The sequence below is a fragment of the Leptonychotes weddellii genome, chromosome 3 (genome assembly GCF_054177405.1).
Source record: "Leptonychotes weddellii isolate Sample4059 chromosome 3, ASM5417740v2, whole genome shotgun sequence".
NCBI classification, from domain to species: Eukaryota; Metazoa; Chordata; class Mammalia; order Carnivora; family Phocidae; genus Leptonychotes; species Leptonychotes weddellii.
This window is the reverse complement of record NC_138371.1, coordinates 148152503-148171681: the sequence shown is the minus strand read 5'-3', so window position 1 is coordinate 148171681 and position 19179 is coordinate 148152503. Positions and strand designations below refer to the sequence as shown.

Here is a 19179-nt window from a genome sequence, read left to right as displayed (position 1 = left end):
TAGGGTCTTAACTATTGATCTTTATTTTTTGTTTTGTTATTTGTTTTTTTGAATTGTATCTTAACTCCATGCTTTTTATTTTTGACTCATTGTATTGAGAATATGGAAGAGCAAAATATGTTCCATTTTATTACTATGCTAGTGCAATAAAGAGTATCCTGTCTACTGATTGTCTTATTACCATGAAATGTGTAATGTTTCTTTATTCCTGACCAAAGAAAGACATGTTTTTTTCTTGCTGCTCTGGAGGGCTAATTACCACTTCAGAAATTAAAATAGTGTTTAAGTCATACTTCTGTCCTTCTGAAAGCTTTTGAAGTCATAGAATGGCAGCTAGGCTCATTTAAAAAAATGAGAACTTTAGAACACCAATCTTTAAGAGGAATTCTTTCCTTTTATTTTTCTTGTCAGGTAACCTCCTTACTAAGACGGGTGTTGCCTGAAGTGACCCCTAATCGTCTGGCCAGCATCATAGGAGTGAAATCCCTTCCCCCAGCAGATATCAGTGATATCATTCACTCAACAGAAAAAGGAGATTGGAATAAACTAGGTATCTTGGACATGTTTCTAGGATGCATTGCCAAAGCACTCACAGTGCAGCTCAAAGCCAAAGGAACTACCATCACAGGAACAGCTGGTACCACTGTGGGCAAAGGTGTTACAACAGTTACTCTTCCGATGATTTTCAATTCCAGGTTGGTCGTTGCATCTGTTTTAGTACTAAAATAGAACAGAGGGAGCCACTATTTAGAGAATTAAGACAGGATTTCAAATTCCACCTTGTTTGTTTACCAAATAGAAGCCATAAATGACTAATCCATGTATAAAAGAAAATGCTGTATATAATAAAAGTGTAGTTTCAAGTTAGTGGGGAACGGAAAGTGTGTCGAATATATGATGTTGGAATACTTCTCATGTAGAAAAAATATCGTAGGCCCCTATCTCACACCATATACAGAAATAAACTTGAGATCAATTAAAGCTTTATGTATATTTCTTTTAAAAATCTAGGACAAATTATAGAAGAATATTTTTGTAATCTTCAATCCAGGAAGACCTCCTTAAAACACAGAACCCAAATGTCACAGAGGAAAAATTCTCAGATTTGGCTACATAAAAATGAAAGTTAATTATATGAAAATGTTTTTAAAATATAAACTGACTTGAAAATACTTAATATCTATATAGTAGAGAATGAATTATTAGTCATAATATTTAAAAAATGACCACAGATTAACGGGAAAAGACAACTGATAGAAAAATGCATGACAAGAGCAGTTAGTTCCAAGAAGAAAAATTACAAATGCCAGTAGACAAACAAAAAGACACTTTGCTGGGAATCAGAGAAATATAGATTAAAACGATAGGAAAATATCTTTGTCTTGGCAGCATATGAAGAAATAGGCATTTTTTATGGCATCTGATGTAGATTACTGAAGCCTTTTTGGATGTCAGTTTAATAACATATCACTGTATTTAAAATATGCTTATCCTTTGACCGACCAGTTCTACTTCTAGAATTACTTCCCTCAGAAATGTTTATACGTGTGCACAAAGATATATGCAAGGAAGTTTGTTACCGAATTGTGTGTAACAGCAGAAAATTAGACATCTGGAAAGTACTAGTCAAAGAGCCAGTTCATGATATTAAATAACACCAGATTGTAAATCAGTGTGTTGCTTTCTTCATCTAGATAGTCTTAACAAAAGAAAAAAAAAAATGTCAGCTGAAGTAGAGTAGTGTACTCAATGATGTAGTGACATATTCTGGCACAAGCCCTTAATATCTCTATGTGGATTGGTAAAAAATGGTTTGTGGTCCTTAGATATGCTTTGAACAGCTCTGTTCTAGAAGATGCAGGGTACAAAAATAGTTTATAAACAAATACCTGAAGGGAACATGTATCAGAATAGCTACTCTCAGGGTTGAAGAGATAAATTATGGGTAATATCTTGATTAATTTCTTTTTAAAATTCTTAAATTGTTTGAATCATTTAAAAAATTAAAATGCATGCTGAAATACTTTTCATCGTATCTATCTGTAACTGTCCCTGAATAGTTTGCAAATGCTGACTTTTCTTTATAGTTATGTCCGTCGAGGTGAAAGTCATTGGTGGATGAAGGGCTCAACTCCTACCCAGATCTCAGAGATCATCATTAAACTTATCAAGGATATGGCGGCAGTGAGTTCCCATCCTCCTGATCATTATGTCATTGAAGTGTAGTCAAAATCTGATTAAAACAAGCAGCTTATTCTGCTACATAAATAGCAGAAGTACACTGATGTTATTTTGCTTTACTTAAAGCCTCGTTTAGTAGGTTAACTATCATGCCGTTCGTCTTTTCGGTCAGTGATTAATTTGTCCTTTGTGTAAACTGTTCATCCAAGCTTCCCAATTAATTTACTTGTGAATTGTTATATTAGTCTTCTAAGACTTTAAAACTTAAAAAATAAAATACACTTTTTTGAGCCCTACAAATCAGCCTGAGTCCAAAACCCTAAAGGAAAAACAGGGCTCCCCAAAGTGAAAGTTTCTCATCCTCCCTAGTTCTCCTGGTTTATAAAACTTCTACTCTTCTTTATTAATATTCTCTATCATTGTCTTTAGATGTTCTTTTCAGGGAGATCCGGGTGTGTAGAGAAAAGGGAATTACTTCTCAGAGTACCTGGCTCTTATTGGTTGCTCCATAATGCTAGTTTCCTCACATTCCATTATGTGTTCAGGCTCAGGAGGGCAAGATGCTGTGGAATGTGGGCTCCTGAGAGGTAGAGCAGACAAAACATTCTGGAGGAGGAGAGGGACTGGAACTGCCCTTTAAGAGACTGATAGCATATGGAGGAGAGGCAAGAGAGGATATTCTGGGGAGATAGGAAGTTCTGTCACTGTTCCCAATAGCAAGGACATTTCCTCAGTTGGAGTAATGGAGAACTTTCTCACTTTTCAACAGGTCTTTCTCAGGATGTTCACTGGATGAAAATACTAAGGAAAAATATTTAGGAACACCTAAATTCTGTGGTAGTCAGGTGTTTATGTTCAGCAAAAATCAAGTTAGCAAATAAAAGTAGTTGTAGGGGCACCTGGGGGGCTCAGCCAGTTAAGCATCAACTTCCGGCTCAGGTCATGATCCCTGGGTCCTGGGATCGAGTCCCATGTCCGGCTCCCTGCTCAGCACGGAGCCTGCTTCTTCCTCTCCCTCTGCCACTGCCCCTGCTTGTGCTCTCTTGCTCTGTCTCTCAAATAAATAAATAAATAAAATATTTTTAAAAAATAAATAAATAAAAGTAGTTGTAATTTGAACCCATTTATGCTCTTGGGTTCTAGTAATATTCATCTAAAAGCAATTAACTTAGCTATATAAATTTTGTGTTAAATAACAAAGCTTCATAATCGGAATTTCTGAAGCATAGGTACTTTAGTACTTCTGTTTTTATCTAAACATAAGAGGAAATACTCTTGAGCTGTATAGGTTAAGAGTATTGAGAACCTAACTTTTTATTTACTTTCCAATCATTAAAATAGTGATTAGAAGTTGAATTTTTCATAGAGTTGTGAAGGATTTTTATTTCAAAAGTATGCCCCTGAATCTAAAGCTGCTCTAACAGGGGCACCTGGGTAGCTCACTTGGTTGATTGTCCAACTCTTGATTTCTGGCTCAGGTCATGATCTCAGCATCGTGGGATTGAGCCCCACAGCGGGCTCTGCACTCAGCATGGAGTCTACTTCTTCCTCTCCCTCTGCTCTTCCCCCCACTCATGCACTCTTCTCTTTCTCTCTATCTCAAATAAATAAATAAAATCTTTTAAAAAAAGTTGCACTAACAAATCTTTCCTTTTTGATGAGATGTTGTTTAAGAGAAGAGAATTTACTATTACAATTATACATTTCTCGTTGCTTACTAAATTATTCTCTCCTGCTCAATAGGGTCATCTGTCTGAAGCATGGTCCCGAGTGACAAAAAATGCCATTGCAGAAACCATCATTGCCTTGACCAAGATGGAGGAAGAATTTAGATCTCCAGTGAGATGTATTGCAACAACTAGGGTAGGAGTTTCTTTTCATTTGGTCTGTATCGTTGCAGTAATAGGTTTGAACAAACTTAAATCAATAAGTCAACTTAATCCAATTTTTTTTTTCTTTTACCAAATACTGTATTTACGGAAAAGGTGTGAAAGGCTTTTTGGAATTATGAACTAAGTATAGTGGTTATAAACATTCATTGTTATGTGTTCTTTATCCCTTGTTTTTGTTATTATTTGGGAAGCTAAGGATCAACTGGTTAGAAAAGGCTAAGTTCCCTTATGTTGTCTTTCTAATAATGTATTTACCATAGCTTACACAGTAAATTTAGTGTCAGCATTATGCTCAGATAGACTGAGGGTCCTTCAAAGACAAGGCCCTCCCTTACTCATTTGGTATGGCCTAATTATTCTAAAGTAGAGCCTACCTATTGGATTTACAGGCCTTACCTTTAAAAAAAGCAAAAAGTATAAGCCCTGGGCAGAGTGGGGCAAAATCTCTTAGCTGGAGAGTAGGATTGCATTCTTCCGATGAGACATCTATAGTCATTTTTGACCTACCAAATTTCATGTCCCGTGTACTTCCAAAAGAGATTAGGGATTTCCTTGAAGCAGGGCAGTGTGGCAGCATTAGGAAGAAGCAAACACTGGCAGAAGTCGTTTGATTTAATCTTCAGAAGTCTGGAAAGGAAGACAAATTGTCTTTCTCTGGGGCAGAAAAGGCTGCTTGATGCCGTGCTGGTATTGAGTGTGACAAGTGAAGCAGTTCCCCTACAGCAGAGCTTTAGCACCATGCACGCACGCTCTTTCCTTCTGCACTCCCCCTTTCTCCTTGCACACTTTAGGTTTGCAAAAGGTTTGTTTTTCCTTTTTCTATTTTTCTGTCTTCCTATTCATGTCCAGTGACACTCATAAGCACTTCTTAAATAATTAACTATTTTTCGGTAATGAAGAAATATATCCTTCTGTGTAAAACTGAAGCTTACCCTTTAAGCCTTCAGAAAGTTTTAAACTGTTTCTGAGGCTATTTTCTAAAGCTTGCTAGACATTTACTTATTTCTGACAAAGTATACCAAGGATAGTGCTAGGCGTTTAGGGGCATACAGAGACTTCTCAGGAGCTGTTACTCTGCAGAAGAATTTAACATGTCCCCGCCTACTTATGGGACTGTGTAAAATTGAACAGTCATTGTGCCACCTTGCTTGGAACGTAGTGCCTCAAGCAAATGACGCTAGATGGGAAGATTTGCAAGAGGCATGGGTACAGTAAATATTCAATATGTAAATTCATTTACTGATACATTGCTTCCACAGTAGACCAATAAAGGATAATCTTATATGTCAGGTAAAAACCAGAATGGTTCATCCAGCAGCAGTCAATAAATATACTGTGCACATGGCCCATACAGCAGTGAGCATATGTGCCTGGTACCACGTCAGAAAACCTGAGTGCCACTGGGTCTCCATGTATTTCCAAATTCAGCTAGCATTTGTTGAGCTGTTATCATGTGTCAGGCAGTCAGTGTTTTCTAAGCCTTTCTAAAAATTCAGTATTATAACAGCCTTTCCTGTTACAGCTCTGGCTTGCTCTGGCTTCACTGTGCGTGCTGGATCAGGACCATGTAGATCGTCTCTCTTCGGGGAGATGGATGGGAAAGGATGGACAGCAAAAACAAATGGTAAGACCAGAATTGTCTTATAAAAATGTATCTTGTTTTTCTTTATAAGTAAGCTGTAGCTTAGCATTAAAAAAAAACAAAAACAAAAAAACGAACCTGCAAATCAAAATTCCACAATTAGCGGAAAATTGTGTCACATTGTCCACGGTCATCTCACAAGTCTGTTTCACTTAGGGTCCCCTCCTCGTAGTTTGTTAGGGGCTTTAATTATGTAAAAGAGCTTTCCCCTTCTTCTCTGAGTCTTGTTTGCACCATATTAAAATGTGTTTTTAGCCACACTCTCATTGTATATCTAGATTTTACTCTAAATGTTATCAGCCTTAGGGTTAGAAGTAAATAAAGCAGTAAGAGAGGCACCATGACATACCATTTATTCACAAATACACAGTACTTAAAGTAGCTTGAATAGGTATCCCTAGGTACACTGGAAGGGAAGACTTTATAAAGGCCCTTTCAACATTTTCTCACTAATGTTCAAGTTTCAGAATGAATCATTTATTCATTTAGCATACAGGATGTTTGAACCTAGGGGGAAGAAAGTTTCTTAAGTCATTAATCAAAGTATACATGTTTACTTTATTAATCATTAAACCGGGCGCCTGGGTGGCTTAGTTGGTTAAGCAACTGCCTTCGGCTCAGGTCATGATCCTGGAGTCCCGGGATCGAGTCCCGCGTCGGGCTCCCTGCTCAGTGGGGAGTCTGCTTCTCCCTCTGACCCTCCCCTTCTCATGCTCTCTCTCTCTCTCTCTCTCTCAATCTCTCTCTCTCTCTCAAATAAATAAAATCTTAAAAAATTTTTTTTTAAAAAATCATTAAACCTGCTCAGCACATTAATTATTGAATTAAGGGTTTTGAGGGGTTTTTGTACTTAAGTACACTTGCCATAATTCTGTTTAATGTTCAGCTTCTAAATTCCTAATAGACTTCAGAACAATAACGTTATTGTTGTAAATAAATTACATTCCATTTGTATGAGCATCTGTGGCATTCTTGTAAATGTAATGTGACATGTGGGAACACCTTGTTTCAGCCTATGTGTGACAACCATGACGATGGAGAAACTGCAGCCATCATTTTATGCAACGTATGTGGAAATCTGTGCACTGACTGTGACAGATTCCTTCATCTTCATCGGCGAACCAAGACTCATCAAAGACAGGTGACAGCTTCTGTCTGTACGTGCGGAGCAGTATCTAGAGCATAGGATATGTTCAGTAAATTTTGAAATAAATGTGGGAAGGAGGCTTGCTGTGATGGGAAGAAAGGGACTTTGCAATCAGAGCCTCAGTGGAGTTCCCAACTGTCTCATTTATCGCTGTATAAACCAAGACAGTCAGCTAACCTCTCTCAAACTTAGTTTCCACATTTATAAAAATGGGGCCATTGTCAAGATTCAGGACAAGATTGGAAATGTCCAAAACTTCTTAGAGTGCTTAGTAAATAAAAACCATTATGGTTACTGAGTAATTAAATTTTAAACTTCCTCCTTCAGAGTGAAAAAATATTTTTCCCTTTTCTTTAATGAAACAATAGGTCTTCAAAGAAGAAGAAGAAGCTATCAAGGTTGACCTTCACGAAGGTTGTGGTAGAACCAAATTGTTCTGGTTGATGGCACTAGCAGATTCTAAAACAATGAAGGCAATGGTGGAGTTCCGAGAACACACAGGTAGCGGAAGATTTAAGATTGAACCATGCCTGCTGCTTAGGATTTAACTAGATATTATTTACTTACTGTGAATTATTTAATGTGGATTATTTTGAGTATATTCTGATAACTATAACATCATTGACCACTGACTGTATTATTATATGTACTGGACAATGTCCTGTAATAGAGAGGGCATTAAACTACAAGTCAGGAAACCTGGTTTGTCACTCACTAGCTGTGTTCCCTTGAGCAAGTCATTTTATCTCCCAAACACATGGTTTTCCATTTTTTATTTTTTTCTAAAGTAAATCTGGTTATATTCTCAGCTTAAAGTAATATTTAATCTTACAAATTCTTAATTTTCAGTACCTCTGTAGCCTGCCATTTGTCTGACTGATACAAATTTTTGATGTTGGAGTTAAGTGCAAATCTGAACAAATTTAACTCTACATAAGAGTACTTTTTCATGCTACAAGAACGTGGTCTTTTTTTCTCATAGCTGATTTTTTTTTCTCCTATAATCTATCAAGGTCATATATTACATTAATAAATCTTCTAATGTTTAACCATTCTTGTATTCATGAATTAAACTATCCTTTTTAAAAACCTATTTTTCCTGTAAATATTGCTGAATTCCGTGTATTACTATTATATTTAGAATTTTTTTATCTGTGTTTTAAAATGAGCTTGGTCTGCATTTTTGTATCTTCCTGTTCTTTTTCCTGTTGTTCTTGTTTTATGGATTGTGTTCCTTCTTTGACTGTTTCAAACATTTAATTTCCTTTACATATTGCTCTGTCAATGCTAGTTCCTTAGATGGGAATTCTTTTTTCAAGTTTCATATTCTCTAACAATAGGTTTTCTTCTATGCCTTGTAATTTTGTCATTATATAAATTCTTAAAGGTTTATCTTCTGTGTATTCTTATTTAATTTTATTATTATATTTTATCTGGAACTGTGCTTTTGGAGCTGGAGATTTGCCGTATCTGCTCAACCTGCTATCTGTTTGGCTTCAGATAGGTCTTTAGTTTCTTGTCCCTTTTTTTGTGATTAGTTACTTTATAATTACAACAGCTTTACAACCCTTCCACTGTAAAACTGCCTGGCTGGTTTCCCAGAGATAGCAACTGATACAAACCTGATTTTCCTGTTGGTTTTTTTTTTTTATTAGTTGTATTAAAATATGTAGAAAACATATTCTTAAGGAGGATTTTTCTTTTTCTCCTTGAACCTAGGCAAGCCCACCACAAGTAGCTCAGAAGCATGCCGCTTTTGTGGTTCCAGGAGTGGAACAGAGTTATCTGCTGTTGGCAGTGTGTGTTCTGATGCAGACTGCCAGGTGAGTATACAGTTAGACAGGCTGTCCCAGTTAGGAATAGCATGCATTCCCTCATGATGTATTTACTTCATATTAAATAAGAGTTAGAGCTCAGCATCACTTCAGTTTTCTAAATTAATATATTCCCCATATCAAGAGCTAAATGCTTTATCAGAGCTAGAGAATGGATAAGTTTCTCAAACCCACACAGTGTGTGTTTATCAACTATCACCTATATATTTAATATATATTTAATATATAAATATATATATAAATATATATATATATATTTAATGTTTGCTTTTTTGCTACAAAAAGGTAAAAATCTATGGACTGCATTTCCTTGACCTCTTACATACTTTATTCACTTATTTCCCTATAATCAACTTTCAATATTTGACAGTTCTTTAGTCCTGAACATCCATACACATATTTCATGCTATCCAGATATTTTCAGTTCAATTCAGTTGACAAGAACTTGGATAGGGCCCAGCTAGTGAAAGATATCTGTATGGTTTTTTGTTTTGTTTTGTTTTTTTTAAAGATTATTTATTTATTTATGTAACAGAGAGACACACAGTGAGAGAGGGAACACAAGCAGGGGGAGTGGGAGAGGAAGAAGTAGGCTTCCTGCTGAGCAGGGAGCCCAATGCGGGGCTCAATCCCAGGACCCTGGGATCATGACCTGAGCCAAAGGCAGACACTCAACCGACTGAGCCACCCAGGCACCCGCCTGTATGTTTTTTATACCCATTTTAATGAAGGGATAGGTGGTGATTGGGAGATTGTATATCCAGAATTTTTTTGCTTCATGACTATGCACAAAAATAAATAGATTAAAATTATATTTCACTTTTTATCATCATTCCCTTTATGTGAAGTGTAATTTTTTTAAATCACATTAAAAGAGAAATTACACACTGAAAAAATTTAAATTAAAATTTTAAAATTGCACACTAAAAAAATTTGCTAATAATCCATAAGTTATATTCAAATAAAGAATAAAAATAGGGCGCCTGGGTGGCTCAGTTGGCTAAGCGTCTGCCTTTGGCCCAGGTCATGATCCCAGGGTCCTGGGATCGAGTTCCACATCAGGCTCCCTGCTTAGCAGGGAGCCTGCTTCTCTCTCTGCCTGCCACTCCCCCCTGCTTGTGCTCTCTGTCTCTCAGACAAATATATAAATAAAATCTTAAAAAAAATAAAAAGAATAAAAATAACTTTATTGCTACATAGCCTTAATGTGTATTTCCTGTGGGAAATATCTTAGAAAATTAACATAATGGATATAATTACCAGGCTGTGTGCCTTTTTTGATATTTTGTATGCCATTATAATTTATGTCTAATAGGAGTATGCTAAGATAGCCTGTAGTAAGACACATCCCTGTGGCCATCCGTGCGGAGGTGTCAAGAATGAAGAGCACTGTCTGCCCTGTCTACACGGCTGCGACAAAAGTGCCACAACGCTGAAACAGGATGCCGACGACATGTGCATGATCTGCTTCACCGAGGCGCTCTCAGCAGCACCAGCCATTCAGGTTGTCTCAGCTTATAAAGTGCCTGGAATTTAACATGGGAAATAGAAATGTATCTGTGAAATAAAGAGATCCCTGAACTTCTTGCCTCACTGGGAGAAAATGTCCCCTAGTATCTCCCAGTTTGTTGAAGAGCAAATTCCGACTCTTTATGTTCTGTTTCCATTTTGTGTGCTCAGCTTTCATTTGTCATTTGTCTGAGCCTATATAATCAATGGAATGTATGAAATGTTCATAAGGGAGGAAAAAATAATCAGATTATCTAGTAACTGCTCTCCTTAATTTCCAAAACCCAAAATGGTAGCACTATGTAATTGATGTGTACATAGTAGTACGCACCTCTGTATGTAAAGTATATGCGTACGTCTATAATATTAGTGATATTATTGCAGTTACTATTCGCTAAATGTTTTTTTAAATTTGACCACTTCTTTGTATTTTCAGTTCTTATGATTCTAAGATAAATGAATATTCTCAAAAAATAAATCTTAAATCTTTAAATCAGTAGTTCCTTCTTTCTATGAGATACAAAAGGGAATAATTTGAAATTGCTCCCTAACCTGACTTACTCTTTATAAGGTGGCATTAATATGCAAGTGGTAATAAATTGGAAGAAGCTGAAGACCTAGTTAATATTTCATGAATAACAGAGAAGTGCTGAAATTTCATTGTCCTAAACTTGATTTTTCTTTTATCTGCTTTAACTAGCACCTTCATTGAATAATGTGCCGGTTATTCAAGTGTTTATTATTATCACATTTGCTTATATCCCTCTCTTTTTTTTAATTTAAGCTGGACTGTAGTCACGTATTCCACTTACAGTGCTGCCGACGAGTTTTGGAAAACAGATGGCTTGGTCCAAGGATAACATTTGGATTTATATCTTGTCCCATTTGCAAGGTATGGAGAGAATCAGAAATTATCTACTTTCTATTTTCATCTTTATCTTCATCCTCCAGAATAAATGTGTCCACATCTCTTGGTGTCCTTCCCAGTTTACTTTTTACCCCCAGCCCCCATCAGTTTCTGCTCTTTTCATCCAGAGAATATTATAAGATCCCTCTATCTATTATGCATTTCAAAACAGTAAGTGTCAATTAAAAGCTGGTTAAGTGAAATTAAACGTATCGCATCAGAAAATTCATTTAGATATCATCATGCATTAAAGGGTGTTTGTCACCACTTTCGGACCCCTCAGAGTTCAGATATGTGACATGACAATGGGTGACTACCAAAATGAATGAGCCTGTGGTGCTTGTAGGCTCTGATACCTGCCATTAAAGATGAAGTCTGGGTTTTCATCTTCCTTAAAGGTGAAGCCTGAAAACCAAGATTCTTTTAGAATCTTAGGTAAAATAAGGAGAAAATACTGACATTTTGCCCATCTCTTTAAAGATAGTAAGCAAAGTAGCAACTTGTTTTGGCAAGCCAGTGATGATTAATAAAAAAAAAAAACAAAAAAAACCTTTCTTTGTTTAAGATTGTGATTGACAATGCCTTCTCTATTCATTCTTCATTCCTTTTTGTTCTGTTAAGCTCTCCCTGTTTCCTTCGGATGTGCAGACTGGTTTGAAGGGTATAACATGGAAAGACTTAGCACAATTATTGCTTAGTTAGGCTGAGGAACAATTCAAAAGATTGTAGTAATTTGCCCTCTCTTCTCATATGGTGCCACAAAGAAAGGTCACATTTAGGAAATGATATATAAAGATGATATAGAAAATACTACCTCCTCATTCCTGTCACCTGCCGTTCTACCCTACCCCCAAGGAACCAGAACACACACACACACAGAGGGAGTATGTCTTATTTGTGGCAACAGGGCAATCTTTTATTCCCAGAGGAGCTAAGGCAGCCAGAGAAAAAGTTCAGACTCAGGAAATGTGAAGAATTTTCATGCTTTATATCCCATTTGCCCCTGTTGTCCCTGATCTTGGGAAAATGTGGGCTTGTGAGGATTTTACAGGATTATTCCTAAATGGCATTTTATTTAGAAAATGTTCACTCTCTGCTTATCTCCTGGCACAGTGCTTGGTTCTTAGGTGCACACTTCAGTATTTGTTGAATTCATAGATAAATGATTCTATTAAAGAATGTTCATTTTTTAAATTTCAGAACAAAATAAATCATATAGTATTAAAAGATCTGCTTGATCCAATAAAAGAACTCTATGAGGATGTCAGAAGAAAAGCCTTAATGAGATTGGAATATGAAGGTCTGCATAAGAGTGAAGCTATCACAACTCCTGGTGTGAGATTTTATAATGACCCAGCTGGCTATGCCATGAACAGATATGCATATTATGTCTGCTACAAATGCAGAAAGGTATGCTGTAAATTATACTAGGAATTTTTAAGAACTAAAGATTACCTATGTGATTAACAATTGAATTGTATAATGATATCTAACTCTTATATCTTAAGTCTGAAGTTAAAAATCAGAAAGTTTGATACTACATTTGAAGTTGAATTTTTTTTTTACTTAATTTGTTTTGGGATTTTTTATTTATTTATTTATTTTTACCTATACAGACTATTTCCAGAGCATGTTACATTTCTGTACACAAGCTACTTCACATCAGTAATCTCCTGTTTGCCAAATCCAGTTGGTTTTTAAATAAATGTCTCCTACTCTGAACTCTTAAGTTAACTCTTAATTCTTTTCACCATTTCCTCATTAAAATTCCTTGGCTTCCGGGACAATACTCTTGATATCCTTTCTTTCTGGTTATTTGTCTTTAACTCCTTTATATAGGGTTCCTTTTCATTCGCCTCCTCCTTACATATTTAGTTTCTCAGCACTGTATTCGTGCCTAATAATAACCTCCTAACCTTTGCTGAGCTCCTGTATATCCATGTCTTTGCCTAACATCTGTATCATCCTGACCTTCCAAAATTTTTGAGATTTAGATACAAATATTTAACTGCTTACCAGACATTTGAATTTCTCACACATACTTCAAAGTCCACATGAGGAGTATTATAATCATCGACTTTGACTCTCTCATTCTCCAGTCTTTATTTACAAAGTCTTTTCAATTCTGTCTCTAAATCTCCTTGAGTTATTTTTTTCTGTTACATCTTCAGCAACCCTAATCATTTTCTTTGGTAATTGTAGTAGCCTTCTTACTGAGCCCCTTCTGTGGAGCCCCTAGTCCTTCCACTCCATCCTACTACTAGTAGATTTACATCACTACTAGTAGATTAATATTTCTCAACCTCAGATCTGATGTGTCATTTTTCTGCTTACCCTGTCCACATCTCCAGTCTCATTTCCCAGTATGCTACCATTTGCGCCCCATGCTACCAAATACCGAACAGCCCTGCAATTCCCCAAATTCGGCCATGTCTGCTCACTCACTGACTGCTCCGTGCCATTGCATAGGCTGTTCCTCTTCATGGAATGCTCTTCCCTACTCCTCCTCTGCATTTCACTCTGACCTGACGCCCCACCCAAACTGAGGTGCTTGTATGCATAGCCAAATTTGTCTGTTTCACCTTCTCTGTAATGTGCCTGCAACTCCTCTCCACTACCACATGATTTTGGTATCTTACATACCTTCTTTGTAGAACTCCTTATTTTGCATTATGATTACTGATTCACTTGTCTCTGCGCCACTTGATAAGTTCTGTGAGAACAAAGACAATGTTTTTTCGTTTCTCTTTCTCCAGTACTTGGCAGTTATTAGACACTGAGTTAATTAGAGAATACATAAATGAATGAAGGAATCTGTAAATGAAAAGTGCATAGTCTCTCAATGTAACAAAAAGAAAATACAGCTAATGAATGGAAGGCTAAATAGGTAGATGATAGCCAAAAAGGCAGATAAATATACATACATTCAAGGCAAGACTGATAGTGTACATTTGTGAAACTTGTATTGTTACAAATAACAAAATATTATTTCTGTGTGTTCAATGTGTTAAACATCATAAATGAACATTGTATTACCATAGGGATGACAGTCCAATATCTAGGAAGCCAAGCAGGGAATCTAGAAAAGTGAAACAGCTAGAATAAACAGCAGACCTCAGGACAAATGAAATACTTCTGAGGCCAGATTTAGCTGGTGGACAACCATTTATAACCTCTGTATCAATGGAGCCTGTCTTTTGACCTGTTTTTCTGAGATACTAGATTTATATTGACTTATCTTGTTTATCCTCAAGTATGGACATAGTTTTTTGGCTGTGGGACATGTTGTGCATGCAGATTGCCCCAATTATAATTGGCCTCATTTATTTCGTGTCCAGAGCAAATACAGATAAACCACCCACCAAGATAATTTCATTTATTTGAGTGTGTATATTGGATACTGCTGGGTTCCTGCACACAGTGTAGCTTTATGAGCAGTCTTCTGAGGAATTAACCAAATTTCCCTTTCTTTTTTTTTTTTTTTTTTTAAGTAATCTCTACACCCAACGTGGGGCTTGAACTCACAACCCCAAGATTAAGAGTTGTATGCTCTACTGACTAAGCCAGACAGGCACCCATTCCCTTTCCTTTTTAAAAATTTTTGTATAATCAAAATTGATTTTTTTTTTCTGTCCCATTAGCCCCACGATTCTAATTGTGTACTAATATTTATTTTAGGCATATTTTTTGTACTACAGTATTAAAGTTTGGAAATTTTTTTTTTTAAGATTTTATTTATTTATTTGACAGAGAGAGACACAGTGAGAGAGGGAACACAAGCAGGGGGAGTGGGAGAGGGAGAAGCAGGCCTCCCGCGGAGCAGGGAGCCCAATGCGGGGCTCTGTCCCAGGACCCTGCGATCATGACCTGAGCTGAAAGCAAACGCTCAATGCCTGAGCCACCCAGGCGCCCCAAAATTTAGAAATTTCTTAAACATATTTATCAAAGCAGTAGAAGGAAACATTTAATACTTCAAAATGAGAAAAATTACTCAGACTTTTCCCTGAAAAAGCAGTTTCTCATCATTACTTAATATCTTATTCTTGATATTTATTTGGAATAATATACATTCTTTCGTTATTTTGTTTTGACAATACAATGTTTGAACTTCCTACTGTAAGCATGAGTTTACTGCAGAATTAAAGCAGATTTATTTCGTACCCTGATCCACCCATATAGGCATCTACTTGGCATTGCAAGGGAGTGTCGAATAGATAATAGTATTTTCTAAGACCTCTTGATCTTACTTTCGCTATGCTCATACTGTATCTCCCATAGCAAGGTTTTCTTTTTTCCTGCCGTAATCTAATTGTGTTCTCTGCATAGGCATATTTTGGTGGCGAAGCTCGCTGCGATGCTGAGGCTGGACAAGGGGATGACTATGATCCCAGAGAGCTCATTTGTGGTGCCTGTTCTGATGTGTCCAGGGCTCAGGTGGGCAGAACATTTTATTAGAAAGGACAGTTTAGAAATGTTAAACCTCTGTTTTTTCAAAAATAATAATCTAACTAATGTGGTGGGAATAGTATAGCAGGTTTTTTGCCCAGTGTTTTCGGATGTTTATATGCAGTGTATAATTTTCCAAATTAATTCATAGATATTATTCTCTTCGATGGTATTTGCATTTTATAATTTTGTCCTCCATGAAATGGTCACCATATTTCAACAAGTAATAAATTTACTTATTTCATTTTCTTAAACCTGCAGCCACACTTTTAGGTTTATCTCACCTCCAATGAAATCTTCACAGTACAGCTGTGAGACTGAGAGATAGATGAAATATTAACTATTCAATTTGGCTGCCCAGGAACAATTCACCAGGAAATTAAATGTGTCTTATTTATTAAATCAGATTGGTTCTGATGGATCTGAGATGAGAATTTAGGGCTTTCTCCAGACCATTTGGGCAAAGCCACACATTTATTCCTCAGTATTTTTAATGTATCTGTCATCAGTTTTTCAGTCAGTTTTGAGAGCTATGGGTACTTGCAAAATATGAATCACTGAGCTATATATATGACTATCTTAAGTGTGTTTGAAATGACTTGCCATAATCTTGTGTCTATGTATTTTCTTTTGCTATAGATGTGTCCAAAACATGGCACAGACTTTTTGGAATATAAATGTCGCTACTGCTGTTCAGTGGCTGTCTTTTTCTGTTTTGGAACAACACATTTTTGTAATGCTTGTCATGATGATTTTCAGAGAATGACTAGTATTCCCAAGGAAGAACTACCACACTGTCCTGCAGGTATGCTTTTAATATTTTTAAACACGACTGTGATGTATATACTTTCTGGTTTAATTTGATGATCACATGAGAACTCTGTTCCAAGTGGCAGAAACCCGGTTCAAACTAGCCTGAAGAATCAGGCTATTTCTTGGCCCTTGTAAGCTTCTGACATTCTGAGTGAAGTAGAAAGATCACCGTGGTTATGAGGAGTCAGGAGTTATAATGAAGACAGTTACCTGGGGAAGGAAAAGGAAGTCAGTTAAAGATTAGTAAAAGAATCACTGTTTGGCACTAAAGGGCCATGTGAAGTTTGAAGTTACGAATTGATAATAGAACCATTTTAAAGGATTCTTGTGATTTTTTTTTTTTTTTTTGAGACGCCTGGAACCAGTGCCATAAAATGGACAAGTGATTTGATCTGGAATGACTGGGAATTGGCAGTGTAGTGAGCATCAGAAAGCCAGGGAGTTAAGCCACTGAGAATATGGGAGAAATGATTGTGTATGGAGGTCAGGCTGAGAAAAATAAGAATATGAAACCAAAAAGAAACTGAAAAGATTGGAAGAGATCAGGAGGGTGGTGGTCCCAATGAGGTGGGAAGGGAGAGAAGTGGAAGGTGAGGTAAACATGACCACGGAAGAGAATTTTACATGGGATATATCTGAAATTGGTGAAAATACATACAAAAGTACTTAGAGGACAATACACGATTTTGTTAAAGCTGGGAAACACACTCTCATTCACTGCTTATCAGAGTGCAGATGCTAGAACCCTATAGAAAAAGCCGTTTGATGGTGCCTCTCAAAACTGCAAACACATCAATAGTCCCACTTCTGGGGATATACCTACATATGTGAAGTAAATAAAAAAGGCAAATGTGCAAGGATATTACTTGTAATAATAAAAATTTGTAAACAATCCAAGTATCCAGTAGGAGGGTGGTTAAACACTAAGTACTATGAACCATCAAAAAAAAAAAGAAAATGATGATGAGGGTGGTGTTTCTGTTTACTGATCTGGAAAGATGTAGAGGAGACTGTTACATGAAAAATCAAGTTACAGAACAGGGTATACGGTATGTGATCTTGTAAGAAAGGGGGAAATGAAAATATATACTCATATTTGTTTATATGTGCATTAAAAAATACTGGAACAATACACTAGAAATTAATAAAATTAATTAACTATTGGGAAGAACCAGGAAGATGGGTAGAGAAGGGGAGAAGTTGACTTATTATGTACAATTTTTTTAACATTTTGATTTTTAAACCATGATAAATAAATTATCCAGAAAGAAAAAGAATATGTAAGGTTTTTTGTTTTGTTTTGTTTTAGTATGGCTACTTCTATTTGTTCATGTCAAAAAGAAATTGTTATACTGTTCCCCCTCTAAAAACTTTTTTTTTTTTTTTAAGTAGATGTAACAGACTTTGAAAGAAGCAAGATCAGAATAATGTAAGGCTAGGTGTTTAGGATAATGGCCAGAATAAAGATGTGAAACCTAATAGCAGGAGGAGGATGCTGAGCTGGAGGTGAGCAGATGAAGGGAGTGAAATTGGGGCAGCGTTTGGATCAGGTTAGCTTCAAGGGGAGGGAGAGGGGGTTATTGAATGAAAGTTGTAAGTCAGTGGTCTGGAAGTAAATGGAAACCAGGAGAGTCAGTCTTGCTTCCTGGCCTTATGACATAGTAGGAGCTCAGGAGATCAGCAGCTTCTAGTTGAGAAAGCTTAGAGGCAACCAATGTCATCAGGGAAAATCCACATTTTGCTTAATGGAAGAACGTTTCTTTTATGTTCAGAAACAAAGACAAAACAAAACACTAAAAGTAATCAGGAGATTAGCTAGCAATAAGACAAGTATGGTGGAGAACATAGTGGTGGGGTCGTTGCTGAGAGGTTCCAGCCAAGGCAAGGCCTCCCCTCGCACATTCACAGGATCACCCAGGTCAGCCATCACAGGGACGCCACCCTGGAAACAGCCGTGAACCAGAGAAATGAGGCAGGAGAGGATTTAGAGAGTTTGCAGAAGGAAGGAACGGTCATCGATCCTGGGCATTTTCACATGTAATTTCTTTCTTTTTTTCCCTTTTCTTTTCTTTCTTAATTTCTCTCTCTCTCTTTCCTTCTTTTCTTTCTTTCTTTTTAAGACTTTATTTATTTATTTGTCAGAGAGAGAGAGCACAGGCAGGGGGAGTGGCAGGCAGAGGGAAGCAGGCTCCCCACTGAGCAGGGAGCCCGATGCAGGACTCACTCCCAGGACCCTGGGATCATGACCTGAGCCAAAGGCAGACATTTAACCAACTGGGCCACCCAGGTGTCCCTCAAATGTATTTTCTTACGTAGTTTTTACAACCTATAAGGTAGATGGTGTTATCCCCACCTTCACAGATGAAAAGTGAAGGCCTCGAGAGGTACAGTAGCTGGTCTAAGATCATAATGCTCAGACCGAGGTGTGCTCTCCCAGCCTCTTACATTCCTCTAATTTATCCATTCCTTTAGAGAACTGGAATAGAATTAAAGCAGACCCCACAGTGAAATCAGCAGGGAAGACGGCCATGCATTTTACTTAGAAGGACAGAAGGATTGATTCTCTAACCACTGTCAACCCATTAATTCCAATTTTTAATATATGGATGAGGACAAGAGTCCAGATTAAGAAGTTAAAGTAGATAATTCCTCTATTACTTTCTAAAATATTTGCTGACTACCTTCTTCATGCCAGGATACTTAACCTTCATAGCTCCCTATGAGTTAAATGTTCCTGTGCCTATTTTAAAGATGAGGGACCTAATAAGAATCAAAAAAGATTAAGTTAACTTTGCCTCAGTTTTCTT

At 36.8% G+C, this 19179-nt stretch overlaps 2 protein-coding genes across 13 annotated transcripts in view; one reads left to right on the top strand and one right to left on the bottom strand.

The window, feature by feature from the left end:
- The window catches only part of SCEL (sciellin), a 732032-nt gene that overhangs the window by 529741 nt on the left and 183112 nt on the right, over positions 1-19179 (bottom strand). The window lies entirely within an intron of this gene.
- MYCBP2 (MYC binding protein 2) overlaps positions 1-19179 on the top strand; it is a 254870-nt gene that overhangs the window by 231805 nt on the left and 3886 nt on the right. For all 12 annotated transcript variants that reach the window (XM_081815062.1, XM_081815063.1, XM_081815067.1 and 9 more), the window contains 12 exons: positions 412-695; positions 2088-2184; positions 3925-4044; positions 5596-5697; positions 6728-6856; positions 7231-7363; positions 8582-8685; positions 10013-10201; positions 10991-11098; positions 12314-12523; positions 15440-15547; positions 16199-16364. In XM_081815062.1, the coding sequence (XP_081671188.1) occupies positions 412-695; positions 2088-2184; positions 3925-4044; positions 5596-5697; positions 6728-6856; positions 7231-7363; positions 8582-8685; positions 10013-10201; positions 10991-11098; positions 12314-12523; positions 15440-15547; positions 16199-16364 (1750 nt within the window). The remainder of the gene's footprint in view (positions 1-411; positions 696-2087; positions 2185-3924; positions 4045-5595; positions 5698-6727; positions 6857-7230; positions 7364-8581; positions 8686-10012; positions 10202-10990; positions 11099-12313; positions 12524-15439; positions 15548-16198; positions 16365-19179) is intronic.